Source organism: Myotis daubentonii, chromosome 16, assembly GCF_963259705.1.
Source record: "Myotis daubentonii chromosome 16, mMyoDau2.1, whole genome shotgun sequence".
Classification (NCBI taxonomy): Eukaryota; Metazoa; Chordata; class Mammalia; order Chiroptera; family Vespertilionidae; genus Myotis; species Myotis daubentonii.
The window spans coordinates 37,943,206-37,959,629 of NC_081855.1; the positions used below are offsets into that span (position 1 = coordinate 37,943,206).

Below are 16,424 nucleotides of genomic sequence, written 5' to 3' on the forward strand. Positions count from 1 at the left end.
AAAAACCCTGTCCTTGATTTTTGTTCCTAAGTGCAAAAATATAAGAAGCTACCTTAATGCTAAAAACGTGTTGTTCTAGCCAGACTAGATTTAATTTTGGATTAACCTCCCTCCCTAAGTTTCAACAGGAAAGATCCAGGCAACATGTTCTTCTCAGGGCTGCCAATATTGTTAGTCTCTGTCACCCTCAGACTCTAGGAGAAACCTTTTATCGTGTGATTGTATGTTCCTTAATAGGGAGTATAGATCTCTCCCAGGGATGCAGCTCCATCCATGAACATCAATCACTCATGATTTCAGGTGTACTTTGAACATTAAATAACCCAGTGTGAACATCCTAGATTAGAGAAGAAATCCCAACAAGAAGTTGATTGATATCAGGTATCCAGGACCTATCTCAGGGATCCATACCACCAACAGAAAAGAGAGTCCATCCTCTAGAGTATGTTTCAGGCATAAAATATTAAATAAGACTTTATAAAAGGCATATTACTCATCTTAAATCAATTCACCATGCTAACAATGGGTGTTGAATGCCACTTGTGGTATTCAGCTTACATAGGATAAGGAAGATGCTTACACAGATAAGCGCTTACACATGAAATATGATCATACGGCTCCGTGGTTCAGAGAACCCTCTCTGGGCTCAGACTGCCTGCAGCAGAATCCCTACCCTACCACATACTGGCTGTAAAACCCGAGGTGAATTTTCTTAACTTTTCTAAGGCTCGGTTTTCTCCTCCATAAAGTGAGGCAAATAATATATAGAGATTTAAGAAAATTAAATCAGCTAATATGTACAAAGTACCTAGCACAGTGTGAACATTGTAAGCACTCAAATAATGATAACTACTCACTACTACCGTTATTGTCACCATTCTCATATTGCTATTATATTATATTGCTCTTTTTATTTACTATTCTCATCCTAGACACAAATATTTGTACAATGGCTAGTTATTATGGGATGCAGTTATTATTGCATTTTACTCTCTTCATTTAAAATAAAAACTGGATTTGCAGTTTAATGGGTTAGACTGTAAGGAAAAAAGAGGGAGGCTGAACCAGGGTGAAGAGAAATCATGTGGCCGGGGGGGTGGTACCCAGAATGGGAGCTCCTGCCCTTGCCTCTTCCTGCCCTGACCTTTAACCTTTAGGATTCTTTAACATCTCCTTTTTGTGTGGGCTTTTTCCCAAGTAACACACACACACACACACACACACACACACGCGCGCGCGCGCACACACACATGCACACACACATGCACACACATGCGCACATGCACGCACACACAAACACACCAGCAGGAGAATGTCTTCCAGAGTTCTAAGTACCTGTTTGGAAGATGACCCGTTTAATAACCGGGATCTCTCCACATTTGTCTCTTGCTCCCCAAATTGATCTCGTTTCTTCTCATTTGAGTCTCTTCTGTATTCCTGTCCTCTCAGACAAGCCTGGAGAACAAAAGAGGGTGGGTTGTTTGGTTTTTTTTTTTTTTTTTTTGGTCATCTTGGGTCTATGACTAGCTTTGATAACTTTATGCTTCCTATTGTGAAGAATGTGAAATAAAGCATGAAATAAATACACGATATATATCTGCAGGGTTGATCAATACCTGTTACCAGTATGAACACTCTCGCCCAGGCATCACTCTCTCTTCCCTTTGCCCAAAATGCCAGGTGAAACATATTAGTCATTGCTTTCATAAATTCAAACAACAAACATACTGAGAGGCATTTTGTCAAATATTTACCCAACAATTGCCTTCTCAAGGAAGGAAGTACCTAATGGACCATATTAACGTTTCTTTTTGGTCTCTTTCTCTTCATAGCTCCTCCTTCATACTCACCTCCACTCTCCTCTGTCCCCTTGGATTTCACCCTTGTTACAAGGAGAAGAATTTTCCTACTCAAGACCTTTAGCACATGCTGTTCCTTCCACTGGGAATGCCTTTCACAGGATGTTCTCTTGACAAATTAGGAACTAGCTGGGTGGCATCTCAGGTTTCCCCTGCCTCACTGCTCTTCCCCAGGCCAACGTCATTGCTCCTTTATATATATAAAGCTTGAATTATGCGATTTCGCCCCTATTATATTTATATTTTGAGCCTGTTTCTCCTGCTGATCAGTGAGAACCCTCATGGTAAGGACCATTTCTTATCTTTTGAATCCCCCCAATATCTAGCATTCAATGTTAACTGAATTGCATTTTTGTCTGGGAGGAAAGTAATCCCCAAATGTTATAAAAACATAATTAAAATAATATTTTTTTTTCATTTTAAAAAACAAAATTAAAAGAAAATCTACTTCCAAAATATTTCTCCTCCAGTACGGGGACTGGACAAACCCAAGAATATCATGTGCTATGGGGATTTAAACTGATGATTTAAATATCCCCAAAGAGTAAAACTTCTTAGATCATTTCTACTAGGTTTGTAGAGCCAGTGACTGGATTCACCATGGCCCAGCCAGAGCCAAATTATCCACTATCATAGTAAAGAAAGGCGGTGTAAAGACCAACAGTATTGTTTCTAAACTAGGCCTGACATGTCCGCCTTCCTGCTGGATTGAGAAAGGGAAGATTTCTTGGGCATTTTTAAAAATATATATATTTTATTGATTTTTTACAGAGAGGAAGGGAGAGGGATAGAGAGCTAGAAACATCCATGAGAGAGAAACATCGATCACCTGCCTCCTGCATGCTTCCTACTGGAGATGTGCCCGCAACCAAGGTACATGCCCTTGACCGGAATCGAACCTGGGGCCTTTCAGTCCGCAGGCCAACGCTCTATCCACTGAGCTAAACCGGTTAGGGCTCTTGGGCATTTTTTGACTTCTGTTGGAAAAGCATCCCCTTCCTTCATGTAGAAGGACTTGCCAGGGTTAAGTGTAATATGCTACAAGGTTAAGAATAGAAATGGCCTGATATTAACCCAACATTTCCCAGTTGGGAAACCAGGGAGTCAGTTACACTCTGCTTCTCAACTGAGTTGCAGGGGAAGCACTAGCCTCCAGGCTCGCGCATGGTGGCCGGTTGGTTACCTGCCGCAAGTGGGATCCTGGCTTCCCAAGAGAAATGTGCGGTTTCACCCGCCTTGCTTGGAAAGGGTGAACACTCCAAAATGGCTGTTTTTCTTTCTCACAGCTAACCTTATCTCCAAAAACTATTCCATATAGACAGTAAGCCACTGTGATAAATCCTGGGCCGTGTTTGTTTTCATAAATAATTTAAACAGAAAACTAAAAAAAACACTGGACAGAAACTATATAATAAATAAGATAAGCACCCAAGAGAGTTTAGCTGGAGAGCTTAGAGAAGTAGCTAAGTACGGGCCTCTCTTTTCCCGTTCCTTCTACAATGACTTGTGATGGGAGCCCCAGCTTGGGAGGAGGCCTGGCTTGGCCCGTTGTTTCCTGATGCAGCAGATGTCTGTGTTACCCTAACCTACTGGTATCAATGCTGACGGGCTGAAAGTGGAGGAACCCGTCTTAGCTAATGCTCGCAGGACCCAGGCAGATTTTGTGGGATGAACAGAATTCTTGTGGGCTGCGTGTTTTTTGAAAATTCTCTCCAAGAATGCATGCGACTTACATATTTCTTTACCAAAAGGGCATGAGGAATGGAATGATTTACAATGTTGAAAAAAATGTTTTTCTCCTCTGGTTCCTGATCCCTTCTCTCATAGAGGAGCAAAGAGCAAACCAGTGGCAAGGTAGGTACTTCCCATTATTTTCTTTTGATCCAGCCAAGCAATCTTTCTATGTAAGTCAAACATTAAACCTCTCAAAGCCACAGCTTTGCTGAGGAGAAGGAACACAGGGACAGAGCCACGTCCAGGCTTCCAGTCCTAGAAACAGCAAGAATCCAGTCCTACTCCACCCAGGGGCTAGTTTTCCTGTTATTTGTAAATGTCAATGATGTTTTTGTTGTTGACATTGTTGTTGATGCTGACGTCATTTCTGCTCAGGGGGGGGCCTGAAGTGACAGGAGCAAAGGAGTGTGACACCACGGGATGGGGAGGAGGAATGGACTTGTAATTCACAGTCACCAGGGGCTCCCCTTATTCGGAACTTCCAAATTTTTCCCTTTCAAACTCACGTGCCTGGAGCTAGGTTGCTATAAATACATTTCTGTTCATGTGACATAACCGGCTGGGGGCAGTCTTGAAGCTGAAGGCGCGTCAGGTGACTTCTTATTCTTTCCTTTTTGGGGGAGGATCAGGGCTTCCTCCCTCACTCTTTCTTGGTGTTACCCCTCTGTTCCCCCTCCCCACCTACCTCCTCCGCCCCTGCCCCGCCCCCCCACGCAGCTCATCCCTCTGATTACAGCTCACGCAGACAGGCTGCCTTCTGTGCAGAAGCCACCACTGTGGGGGCAGAACACAGAACACAGAAGGTGCATCTACGCCCGTGGGGGATGACGTGGGTTTCGTGACTCACTGTAACTCAATCCTGGTAAACACAACGAACCCCAGCTCTGCCACTTTCTAGCATCGTGACCTTGGGCAGCTGACTAACTCCATTGATTCTCACTCCCCTCATCTGTCAGAGGGGCATGTGAGATGGCCTCGTGCTGCCAGAGTGTTGGGGAGCCCAAGGCACTGCTGGTCATATGCTGAGCAGAGTGACTGGCTCATGGTGCTTGCCCAATAAAAAGACACTCATCACCACCACCACCATTATGATCTTAGGAGTATTTTAATTGTTTCCAATCCCATTTCTTGGTTTACTTCTATTTCTGAAGCCAGCCTTCGCCAAATAATGTGACTCTGATTTTGGTCACGGAAGAAGAAAGACTCTTTCTGTTCAGGCCTGGACGTCATCCTTGTTTTTCTGTCCCAGAAGTAGACATGTGTTTCTAGAGCCCGCTCCTCCCCTGGCAGCCAGCTGAGGAGAACCTGTTCTAGTCGCTCAGGTGCCCTCTGGAAACCACCTCTTCTGCACATTACAGCTGTCTGAATCAACAGGGGTGCTCAAAGCCTCTTCTGTTTCTTTGATAACCAGTCTCCTCTTTTACCCGGCCTCCTGGTGCCTTAAGAAGCCACCCATGCACCACAGGAACATTTCTCAGCCTCATAGTTGTAGCATGAACACCATCCAAGGATCCAGCTCTGCATCTCAGTCAACAGTGGCCCCGGTCAAGGTTATTGTTCCTCAAACTCCGCAAGCATTTTGGCCAGTGTCTTGAATTGGTTCTTTTTGGCTGCTGTTCTTTCGATTGAACATGCATGATCCAGAGTTTGGGGTTTTAATGATCACTGGTGACATGATTAAAATTCATTAGTTTTGAGAGGTTTTAAGTAACCAAAGGTGTAAAAACAGTTTGATGTGATATTCCTCTCAAATGACTTGACCTCAGAGGTGAACAAGTAGGAAGGGAAGTTGAATTATCTCCATTCATTCCCTCAACCTTCTGTGTGGGCGGTTCCAAACCCTTACCACCAGGCATAGTCACCTGCCATGCCCTTGAACAAGTCTGTATCACGGTCAGTATTGGATCTGTACTTGAAGGAATTAGGACAAATAAGTGACATGAGATGAAACCCATTTAAAGACATTAGATAGATTATGGAAAATCATTCCAAAATGCTAAGTGTCATCTTTCTCTCCAGCTTTCAGTGGACATTAATGGCTAAATTCTGCCTCGAGGTACATAAAAACACATTTGACCAAAAGAAGAAGGAAGGAAAAAAAAGCAAAAAGCTATGCAGCATGAACACCCTTGAAGAAATAGAGCCAAATTCTGAGATGGCATATAATTATGTACTAGTTACCAGATTCTGAAATAGCATGTAATATGCCAAAGAGATGTTTATTTCCTCTTATGTTTTCAAAAGGGTCCCACCCAACCACTGAAAGGAGTAGCATCAAAATAACCCAGGGCAGGCTGAACCCTCTCCTGCTACTAGCACACAGACCTGCAAAGGCACTGCTAATTTGGTGCATACCAACCCTTCGCATATTTTAGGATGTAGCAGGAATAGTGTGTACAGGAGGTTTCTAAGGGCTTCAATTTGAGCCAGTTCGTTTGAGCCAGTTAAACACAGGAAGGGACGTGTGGCCAAAGTATATGATTTAGGAGGCATATCTAGTTATTAGGTCTTACACTATTTGTACACCCAGAAATGGGGACTTCCTAGTGTTCAAGCACGTCATGGCACTGTGAGTGAGAGCTGGGATTTCTACAAGTAACAACCAAGTTCATCAATGACCCGGGGATTTAATATCCACCCCATGCAAAGTCTACCTTAGTAAATTATCTAAATACACATAGGTGGCATATGGACCAAGTTATTGAGGGGTCATTAAAGCCATGCAATCGATTCTTAATCCCTTACTTGAAATCCTTTCTGGAACAAGGCAAGGGATAGATTAAATAATCTAACTCATTGTGGTTCCCTTGAAAGTGTTTTCTGTGGGTTGCTATATACTTACTTCAACCAATACTCAGGATGTCTTAAAGACAACCTGATTTATTTATTTATTGCAGACCTTTGTGGTGAGTGGCTTGGAAATGCTCCATTGAGGGTGGATTTGACTTGTAGGAATAGTTACAAGTCATCTGGGTCTAATCTGATAAGCAGAGTCAGTGGTCAAATTAAGTAACACCGGCTCTCACCCAAGACAAGGTGTTTGGTTCAGCAGAGAAGAGTAAGCTTCCACTCCTGCCCTTAAGAAGCTGTGGGCGAGTTTGAGAGGAAGTCACACAAAAGACAGTTTCACAAGCAATGGGAGAGGGGTATGAAAGGGAGCTGTGGTACTGAAGTGACGGAAATGTTCTAAAATCGGTGGTGGTGATAGCTGCAAACGTGGTAAATTTATTGAAAGTTATTAAATTATACACCTAAAACAGGTGAATTTTATAATATGTAAATTATAACTCACTGAAGTTTTTTTTTTGTGTGTTTTTTTTTTGTTTTTTGAAAAAGGGTGCTATAGGAGTACAGAGGTTCCCTTTGACTCTAAGTTAAAATGGGGCTTCTCACCATCCTTGTCAAGAGAGTAACATAAAGAAGGGTGAAGAAGAGGTTGGAGACATGATTGAGTTCAGGCTGTCTTGCTGTGGTTCTTGGGTCTTGGACCCGACCTTAAGTGAGGGAAACCACCGAAGGTTTTCATGCCTTCCAATGGCACAGTCAAATTCACATTTTAGATAGATTTCAAGAAGCAGGCTGGAGGCAAGGAGACCGGTGATAAGGATATTGTAATAGTCTTGGAGAGAAATGACGGAGGGTGAAACCAGGGTGGTGGCAATAGGATAAAGAGGAAGACACAAGGTCATGAGCTTTTCAGTAAACTTGGCAGGAGCTGGTGATAGTGGGATGTGCGTGGTGAGGAAGGAGGAGTCAGGGAAGGTTTAGGCCACTATCACCAGACAGGGGATAGAGAGGAGGGAGGCAGGAGGAAGGATATGAGGAGTGCAACCGTGGTCCTGCTGAATTTGAGGTGCCTATGCGACATCCAGATGGAGATGTCCAACTACAGTGTGCATCTGATGCCTACACTTTGGGAAGACTCAGGTTACAAGTCATTAGTATATGAGTTGTGGTTAAAAACATAGGAGGGGCCCTAGCTGGTTTGGCTTTGTGGATAGAGCATCGGCCTGCGAACCAAAGGGTCTTGGCTTCGATTCCAGCCAAGGGCACATGCCCGGGTTGCGGGCTCGGTCCCCAGTGGGGGGTGTGCAGGAGGTAGCTGGTCAGTGGTTCTCTCTCATCATTGATGTTTCTCTCTCTCCCTCTCTCTTCCTCTCTGAAATCAATACAAATTGTTTCTTCTGTTTTAAAATAGGATTTAAAACTCATGTAAAGATTTCTTTTCCTTTTTTTAAAAAAATTCTGAAACAGACCTGTTTTGTACCAAGTTATTTTGGGGATAAATTTTACTGGTTGCTGTTGTGGAGGAGGTGGCGTTTTCACCTTTGCCATAATAAACAGAAACGTGTGTAAAAAAAAAATATATATATGTATATATGTGTGTGTGTGTGTGTGTGTGTGTGTGTGTGTGTGTGTGTGTATATATATAAAAATTAAAAAAAAAACATAGGAGGGGATTTGCCCGGCTGGTATGGCTCAGTGGTTGAGCACTAACCCATGAGCCAAGAGGTCCCTGATTAGATTCCCAGTCAGGGCACATGCCCGGGGTTTCAGGCTCCATCCCCAGTAGGGGAGCGTGGGGGAGGCATCCGATCGATCTCTCTCTCTCATCAATGTTTCTATCTTTCTATCCCTCTCCCCTTTTCTCTCTCTAAAATCAATAAAAATGTATTTTAAATCAAAATAGGAGGGGATGAGATGGGTCATGGTGATGTAGTGAATTAGAAAAAAATTGGGTGGAGGATAGAAAACTGGGGGAATTAACATTTGAGGGGTGAGAAGAAGAGTGTGAGAGAAACAGAAGGGAAATCTGGAGAGTGTGATGTCGTAACGCCAAAGGAGTAATGTTTCCAGAAAAAAATTGTTAAACGTAGATAAAGCTCCAGAAAACAAAGGCTAAAAACGTGAGCTTCGAAAAAAAAGTAGATAAGTTAAAAAATAGTGATGATAACAGAGGGAGATGATGGACCAGTGACCATGTGGCGGTGTGTCATCCTTTGTTCCTTCCTTCCTCTCAATCCCCCTCTCCAGCTACCAGCAAGGTGTCTGTGTTGCTTCTATTTCCTGGGTCAGGCCACTTCTTGCGACCTCTACTCCTACCGTTCTGGCTGAGCCACCAGCATCTCTCTCCTAAATTTCCACAGTAGTTTCCTTACTAGATTTTTTGCTGTTTCTCTTGCCCCCTCTCAGACCTTTCCCCACACAGCAGCCAGAGAGATCTTTTAAAAATGTCGATCAGATCATACCGCTCCTCTGCTTAAAGTCATCCAATAATTCAAAAAAATAAAAGAGAAGAAAGAAAATCATCCAATAATTCTCATTGCGATCAGAATAAACTCCAAATACCGAGCTTTGTCCTGAAAACACAGCCTGGCCCACCCTCGCCCTTGGCCCATGTGTTTCAGCCTTTCTGGCCTTCTTTTGTTTCCTCCCATGCTCCCGGTTAGTTCCTGCCTCAGGGCCTTTGCACTCGCTTCCCTTCTGCTCAGGATGCTCTGGCCGGCTCTTCCCCATCATTTGCTTGCACAGCCAAAGCTGCTTCCTCAAAGAGGACTTTCCTGCCTGTTTAAAGGAGCATCACCCCCACCCCCATTACCCTGGTTTTATCGGCCTCATTATATTCATCGGTAACTGAAGGGATCTTACATAATTATTTACTTGTGTGTATTATTTGTTTCTCGATTCTAGGGTAAGAACACTGGGAGAAAAGGGACTTTGTTCAGGACATAGTAGGCACTTAAGTATTCTTACTTAGAAGAATAGTGTTGAAAGTGCTCTTATGAATAAGAACAGTGTTGAAAGCCCAACAGAGATTAGAAAATGAAACTGCAGGGGCTCTAAGCCACACACTGTTGTGTGATTTTTGTTTTTCAACAGAGACCATAAGAAAAGATTGATTATCTCATGTGCCTGTGCTGAAGACACAGTTTCCAACAAGTGTTTCGAAACATGGACAGGGTGGCAGAGGCATCTTTGTGAAAAGTAGAAGCACTCCCAGCATGGCCAGTGCGAATATTTATGTTCTCACTTATCGTATACAAATTCCCTCAGCTTCATAGTCTTGTAGGGAGGTGTGTTGCCAAGTTGCGGGAGAAATCTGCTGACTCCGTTTCCAGCCCCAGCGCGAAGCTGTGTTACACGGGTGAAGTCAGGTTACTGAGATAGGTCTGGTTTCCTTGGTGACCTGGAGGGTTCAGTTATATTTGAAATCGCTGAGGAGGAGGAGAACCTGATAACAGCAGTTCTGTGTCTTCCTTAGGGAAGGAGCACTTCTTGATCCTTAGTTGAGGCTGACGACATGCCTCCTGGGTTGGTGAGGGTTGACCTCTGGGCCAGCGTGCCAGCCAGCCAGCGGGCTGAATGACACGCCCAAAGTGTGTCCTATGCCAGCGCTGGGTAATTGCATCCTGACTCCTCGGGCTCTCTGTTTTGTTTTTTTTTGCAGGTAAACACTGTAACTAGGGTGACGGATAGCTAGCTTACTGTGGAATGTGCTAACCATCTTTCTCTGGCAGGATGACAACGAAGGGCCAAGTCACTTTATAAATGGTAGGGCAACCCAATCTACTCCGTAATGTCTTTTTCCTTGGTAGCTGGTTTATCAAATTTAAGCCCTCATGTCATTTGTTGGCAAGGTTTGTGTGCCAAGGTCTGTGCTAAATACTTTTAAAAGGTTATCTCATTTCATTCCCAGGACAATCTTAGGGGGTGGGTGCTGTTATTATCCTCATTTTACAGATGAGAGAGCTGAGACTCAGAGGTGAAGTGGCTTTTCAGGATCACACAGCTTGTAAGAGCTGGGTTTGGGGTTTTAGAAAACGATCGCTGCTGATGCTGTCTGCTGAAGTCTCTCCTAGTACTGTAAACCACGGTGGAAGGCAACCCTTGCTTTCTGCAATGACTGTACCTGATACTCAGCCTCCACCTTATGCTGCATGTCCCGCAGAGATTGAGCATCGCTGAGGAACTTCTGTCTGTCCCTTGCTTCATGCAACATGATTCTTAACCCCCGACCTGCATATGAAGGAGAAATAAATGTGCTGTGACTTTGCTGTATTTGGAATTAGTATCATTGCGTTCACTCCCCTTATTAAGCTAATTTCCACTGTTTGAAAGGCACAGATGCTCCTTTCAGACTGAAGGGACTCTCTGTATCGGTGTGGATGCCCTTACCACCCTCCAGTTCTGGGCGTAAATAATGCAGCCATCAGCTGGCTGTGGTGATCCTGTCTTGGTTAGTCACAGGAGTTAGACCGACAGACACTTGATTCAGAAGCAGGCCGACAAAGGGACAAAAAAGAAAACCCAAGAACCTAGCTAAGTTATCAGTGACTGAAGTTATGAGCCCCCGGGAAGTGAAAGTCATTTATTCAACAATGATTGCACCCCTAATCCCAACCCAGGCGCTATGCTGGGCACAGGGGTCTATAGCACTGGGCAAGATGAACGTGGCCCCTGCCTTGAGGTGTTTGTGGTCTAGGGAGAGAAGACTGACATTGAACAAGTGAACCTTAATTGTGATAAATGCTATGGAGACGTATGGGGTTCCCTGAGAGTGTTATTATGGGGGTTGGGGGGACATAACCTGGGCCAAGAGGCCAGGTGTTCCTTAGGAAATGCCACTGGATTTGCGAAGGAGCGAGGCAGGTAAGAAGCAGGACAGAGAGCATCTCGGACAGAAAGGACGGCAGGTGCAGAAGCTGCAGGGCAGGAAGGGGCTGAGGTGGATGAGAAGCAGGCGGCCAGGGCAGTTGGAGCACAGAGATGGGGAGAACAGCACCAAAGGGCTGGAAGGTGGGCAGGAGCCAGCTCATGGGGGTGGGGCCTTGAAGCTCATGAGCCATAGCAGGACGCTGGAAGGTTCCAGTCTGGGGAGCAGATTTGCATTTTTAAAAGGTCCCTGTAGCTGTTATATGGAGAATAGGTGGGGGGGCGGGGGGTGGGGTGTGTGGTTTGAGTAAAAGTGGAAGTGGAAAGACCGTTGGGAACATACTATAGTATCCAGATGAGATAAGATAGTGACCAGACTTAGGTAGCAAAAGTGGAGATGAGGAGGAGGAAGAGGTGGGGGACGAGGAGAAGGAGGAGGAGGAAGAGGAGATCAAAGGTACTATTTATTGAGCCTCTGCAAGTTATAAACATGTATACATATTAACTCATTCAGATCCTCACGACCACCCTCTGAGGCAGGCACTGTATCTCTATACTGTAGCTGAGGAAACGGAGACCAAGGGATTCCGTAACTTGCCTGAGGTTAGAGAAATACTAAGTGGAAAAGTTGAGATTTGAACCCAGAGAGTCTCAGGCCAGTGCCCACAGGAGATACGCAGGAGAGGAAGTCATCAGGAGTTGGTGATGACATGAATGGTCTGGGAGAGGGAAAGTGAGACAGAAACATCAATGATGAGAGAGAATCACTGATGAGCTGCCTCCTGTGTGCCCCCTACTGGGGATGGAGCCCACAACCCGGGCATGTGCCCTTGACCGGAATCGAACCCGGGACCCTTCAGTCCACAGGCCGACACTCTATCCCCTGAGCTAAACCAGTGAGGGCTCTACATGTATTTTTTAATGATGACCATGTGACAGGTGCTGTCTAGGCTTTGGGGAAACCGCAGGATCAGACAGACAACATTCCTGCTCCCAGGTGTCTACATTCTGCCACTTTTCTTCATTCTCTGGTTTTTCAGTTATGCAGACATTGGCGGAATCAGCTTGCCCCTGATTCATGGTGACCCAGTGTCTGGTCTTGTTGCTGTGAAATCTTCCCAGGTTCATCGTCTAGCCCTGAGCAACAGGAAAGAACTAGTGTTGGTCCCTCAGGGGTTATTTTATCTTAAGTACAGAAACATGGTCCTTTAAGAGTCGAATCTAAAACTAGTTTAATAGGTAGTTCCACAATCTATACACAAAACCTAAATCTCTGAGCCTTTTAAAAGTCACTTATGAGATTATATTTTATTTTTTATTTTAATCCTCACCTGAGGATATGTTTAGTGATTTTAAAGAGAGAGGAAGGGGGGGAAGGAGGAAAGGGAAGAGAGAGAGTAACATCGATGTGAGAGAGAAACATGGATTGGTGGCCTCCCATATGCACCCTGACCAGGGATCGAACCCACAACTTAAGTATGTGCTCCAGCCGGGAATCAAACCCGCAACCTTTTTGGTGTATGCAACGATGCTCCAACCAACTGAGCCATCTAGTCAGGGCGAGAGATTATATTTTAAAAGATCACTTTTAACTTTTCACATGAATTTGTACTTGCATAAAATGAAGTTCCTACCCTTTTCAGAAAACGATGGTGTTAAAACAGGCAGAAAGATGAACCCCTGATGCTACCGTTGGAAAGAGAAGCCTGTCTGAATATTAATCGGGCTGAGAACATAAGGAATCATAATGAAAATATGTTAATGGTCGCTAAAGGGGCACGTTCCAGAGTCCACTGGATGACACGTTCTGGTTACAAAGTTAATGTAGAAAAGCCAGCTAATCTATCCTGCTTTAATGCAGTGTTATTTTAAGGAGGCTTCCAAATCAAGAGCCATGAAATAACTTTGTTTAAATAGGTAGGAAATAACACTATTTGAATTACTTGCTAGGTTACCGCTGACTTCACAATCACCTGCCAAATAAAGGACTTTACAATTGCCTACAGAAGTCTCTTTTCCCTCCCATAAACTCTCTATGGATAGACTTGACCGTAAAAATGATTATTTAGAAGCATCATGGTGCCACATGTGATTTTTTTAAATTTAAATACATCAATACTTTGTGAGATTAAACAAATACTATCGGACTAAGGAAACAGATTGTGAGAGACAGATCCAGGAGATGGGTGATCGCCACCGTTTAGGCAAACATTCTCCACATTTCTGAAGTGTCCCTTGAACTTCATACTGCACTGCAGGTTTGAAAAACTGACCAGGATGAACAAGAAACAGAAATAACTGTATGGAAATAAATCCACATGATATCACGCTTGATCCGTGGTACTTAGCTTTGAGGGCCTACTCAACCAGATGGTCATTTAAAGCCGGAAAATTTTCCTCAGCAAATACAGACAGGTGGAAGGGGGGAGAATGATGCTAAAACGTGGGCAAGGCAAAGATTTCTAAAATAGCATCCCGTATTCGCTTGTTTCTCACCTTTGAACTGCTTTTCAATTTAAAACCCACTCATGGTCATGCATGCTTCTGTTTTAAGTCTCTGGTGATACTATATTGGGCCAAATCTGTGCTTTAGACATCAACTTAAGAAACCATTTTAAATTGGGAGGGGAAAGAAAAGGGGAAGGAAGTAGGAGGCATGTGGGAAAGCAAGAGTGAGGATCCTTCTTGGCCTCAAAATTCTACGTATCTGTGAAATTTCAATGAGGAATATTCTAAGAACTTGGTGACATATGCATTCCTCTCTCGTGTAAATTTCCAACAAATTCCAATTTCCCTGACTAAGGAGAGCAGAATCTGATTGCGTGAATATTTTTCAGTTCTCTAATATATATATCTACAGCTATGGTTTTCTGTTCTGTGGCCACATTTGTCAGAATTTATTTGAAGGGATTTCTTTGTAATCACCATCGAGCTATTTCACTGTTTCCTTACTATGTTCTCATATTAGAGATACCATTAAAGTTAATATTTTATTGGTTCAGCAATAAGGAAAAATGTAAACTTAAGCCCCTCTTTAGGCTGAAGTCTCCTTTGAAACAAAACCCAAATGGCTATATTAATACCTGACAATCCTGTGTATAAAGTCCCCCTAAGATGTACAAATTGCCAGTTATAAAAACAGCCATGGGGATATAAATACAGCATAGGGAATCTAGTCAATAATATTTTAATAGCTATGTCTAGTGTCAGATGGGTACTAGACTTATCGGGACAATCACTTCTGTAAGTTATATAAATGTCTCATCACTGTGTTGCACACCTGAAACCAATATAATAGTGTATGCCAACCATAATTTGAAAAATAAAAAATATTAATGCTTCCTGTTCCACCACTGAGTGCCTAGGATTTGGGAGAACTTATTCATCCGTTTACACAGTTCATTTGTAATGCCAAATATCTCAGGTTTTGTTTAAATCTTAGCTTTAAAAAACTTAAGAGTTTCAAAATCTTATTAAAATGTCTCGAGTCTAAGCAACAAAGATGAGTGATTCTGGCCTCACACCCCGATACTGAGAGAATACTGTGACCAAAATTAAAGAACAGGAATTGAGGGGTGGAGGAGTATGATTTGACTCTTCCAGTCAGTTTGGCTTAGGAAATCAGGGGCTGGCGGAGGGGAGGAGGGCGGGGGGTGCGGCGGGCGTCCTTAGGGGTGACTCTTCACTGCATTGTGAACCGGTGAGAGAGATGGGCGGCCACACGCTGACCATCGCTTCAGTGGGTGGGTGGTCATGTCAAGCAACAGCAACAATTCCGCACGCAGAGGCCGAGGGGCCACGTGCACCTCTCCTGGACCGCAGACCAGGGCAGTCGCGGGCAAGTTATGTAGGGGCGGGCGGCTGCCAGCTGCAAATAAATGATCAGAGTCCCCCAACCAGTCCCTCGGAGCCAGAAAAAGCGGCGTTGTAACAGCAGGAGGGAGGGGGAGGAGCGAGGGGCCAGGGACCCAGGCTTCGGGCCTGATTTCCCCGCGGAATCGGAATCGTTTTAGTCAAAGGAGACGCTGTCCCCTTCCCCTCCCCCCACCTCCGCGGAGGACTAGGGGCGGCTGGGGCGGCTGGGGCTGGGCCGTTACCTGGCAGGTCAGTCCTTTCTCCCCTGCGAGGGGCTAAGGGGCCCAGGGGCGGGGCAGTCAGGCAGGTCCCTGGTGGAGGAGCGGCCCATCAATCGCACCTTGGAGGCCGTCCCTGTGCTCCTCTTCCTTCTCCTCCTCTTTCCGCTCCCCTCCCTCTACCGGCCCCTCTTCCTCTTCCTCCTCCCCGGCTTTCCTCGGTGGCTGCCGGCCTTTCTAGGGGCGGAGGCGGTGGGGGCGGCTCCCTGGCGTCCTCCCGTTTCCCTGGCAACCGGCCCCCTCCTTCCACGCGAGAGCTGGGGGCCCTGGCGTGGAGGTAGGGTGGGGGTTGCGGCCCGTGGTCCTGAGCAGGGACGTGGGGTGCTCTCTGGTTGCCGTGGGAACGAGTGGGATGCGGTGGCGAAGGCAAAAAAAAAAACACACAAAAAAAACAAAACTGGTGATAGCTGAGGGCGGAGAAGAGATACAGGAGGAGGGAGGAGACGGATTGGCTTTGTCTTGATTTCCAAACCCAAACCTAGATACTGAGGCCTACATTCCTGCCCTGAATCCGTGCTGTGCTTTGTAGAGAATGAGACTAGAAAACGAGAGAGGGGAATATTTTTAATTGACTAAAAGAATATTAAAGACAGTACATAGGTAGAGGGAAAGAGAGTGCAGGTGGGGGGTGTGAGCTATGCAGGGGGTCTCTGAAATGCCTGCTTCAACCTAAAAGGAAGACATGAATGATTAAGGGCAGCAGAACCAGATAAGAAGCCACCTAGCTCCCGGTTATCAGTTATCTTGGCTGCCTTTCCCTAGGAAGCAGGTTGTTAGAGGTTTAGGGCAGTGCCCACAGAACCTTGCCCTCCCTCTGCCAGGTTTACTTGTCTGTGGTTTGCATAGGCAAAGATGATTCTGCCATTTATTTTGCATACAGGGTGGGGCAAAAGTAGGTGTACAGCTGTGAGTACATGAAACAGAGTTTATTCTTGTATTATTATTTATTAACTAGAGGCCAAGTGCATGAAATTCATGCACTCAGGGGGGTTCCTCAGCCCAGCCTGGGCCCCTTTGCAGTCCAGGAGCCCTTGGAGCCTGTCCA

General features: G+C 44.9%; 1 protein-coding gene across 1 annotated transcript in view; it reads right to left on the reverse strand.

Annotated features, from left to right (window-relative positions):
* The window catches only part of MARCHF10 (membrane associated ring-CH-type finger 10), an 83,591-nt gene extending 68,059 nt beyond the window's left edge, over window positions 1–15,532 (reverse strand). The window contains exons 1-3 of the mRNA XM_059669898.1: window positions 15,344–15,532; window positions 10,504–10,610; window positions 1,336–1,455 (exon numbers count right to left, since the gene is read on the reverse strand). Coding sequence (XP_059525881.1) covers window positions 1,336–1,455; window positions 10,504–10,593 — 210 coding nt within the window. The 5' untranslated portion in view covers window positions 10,594–10,610; window positions 15,344–15,532. The remainder of the gene's footprint in view (window positions 1–1,335; window positions 1,456–10,503; window positions 10,611–15,343) is intronic.
* Between the last annotated feature and the right edge of the window lie 892 nt (window positions 15,533–16,424).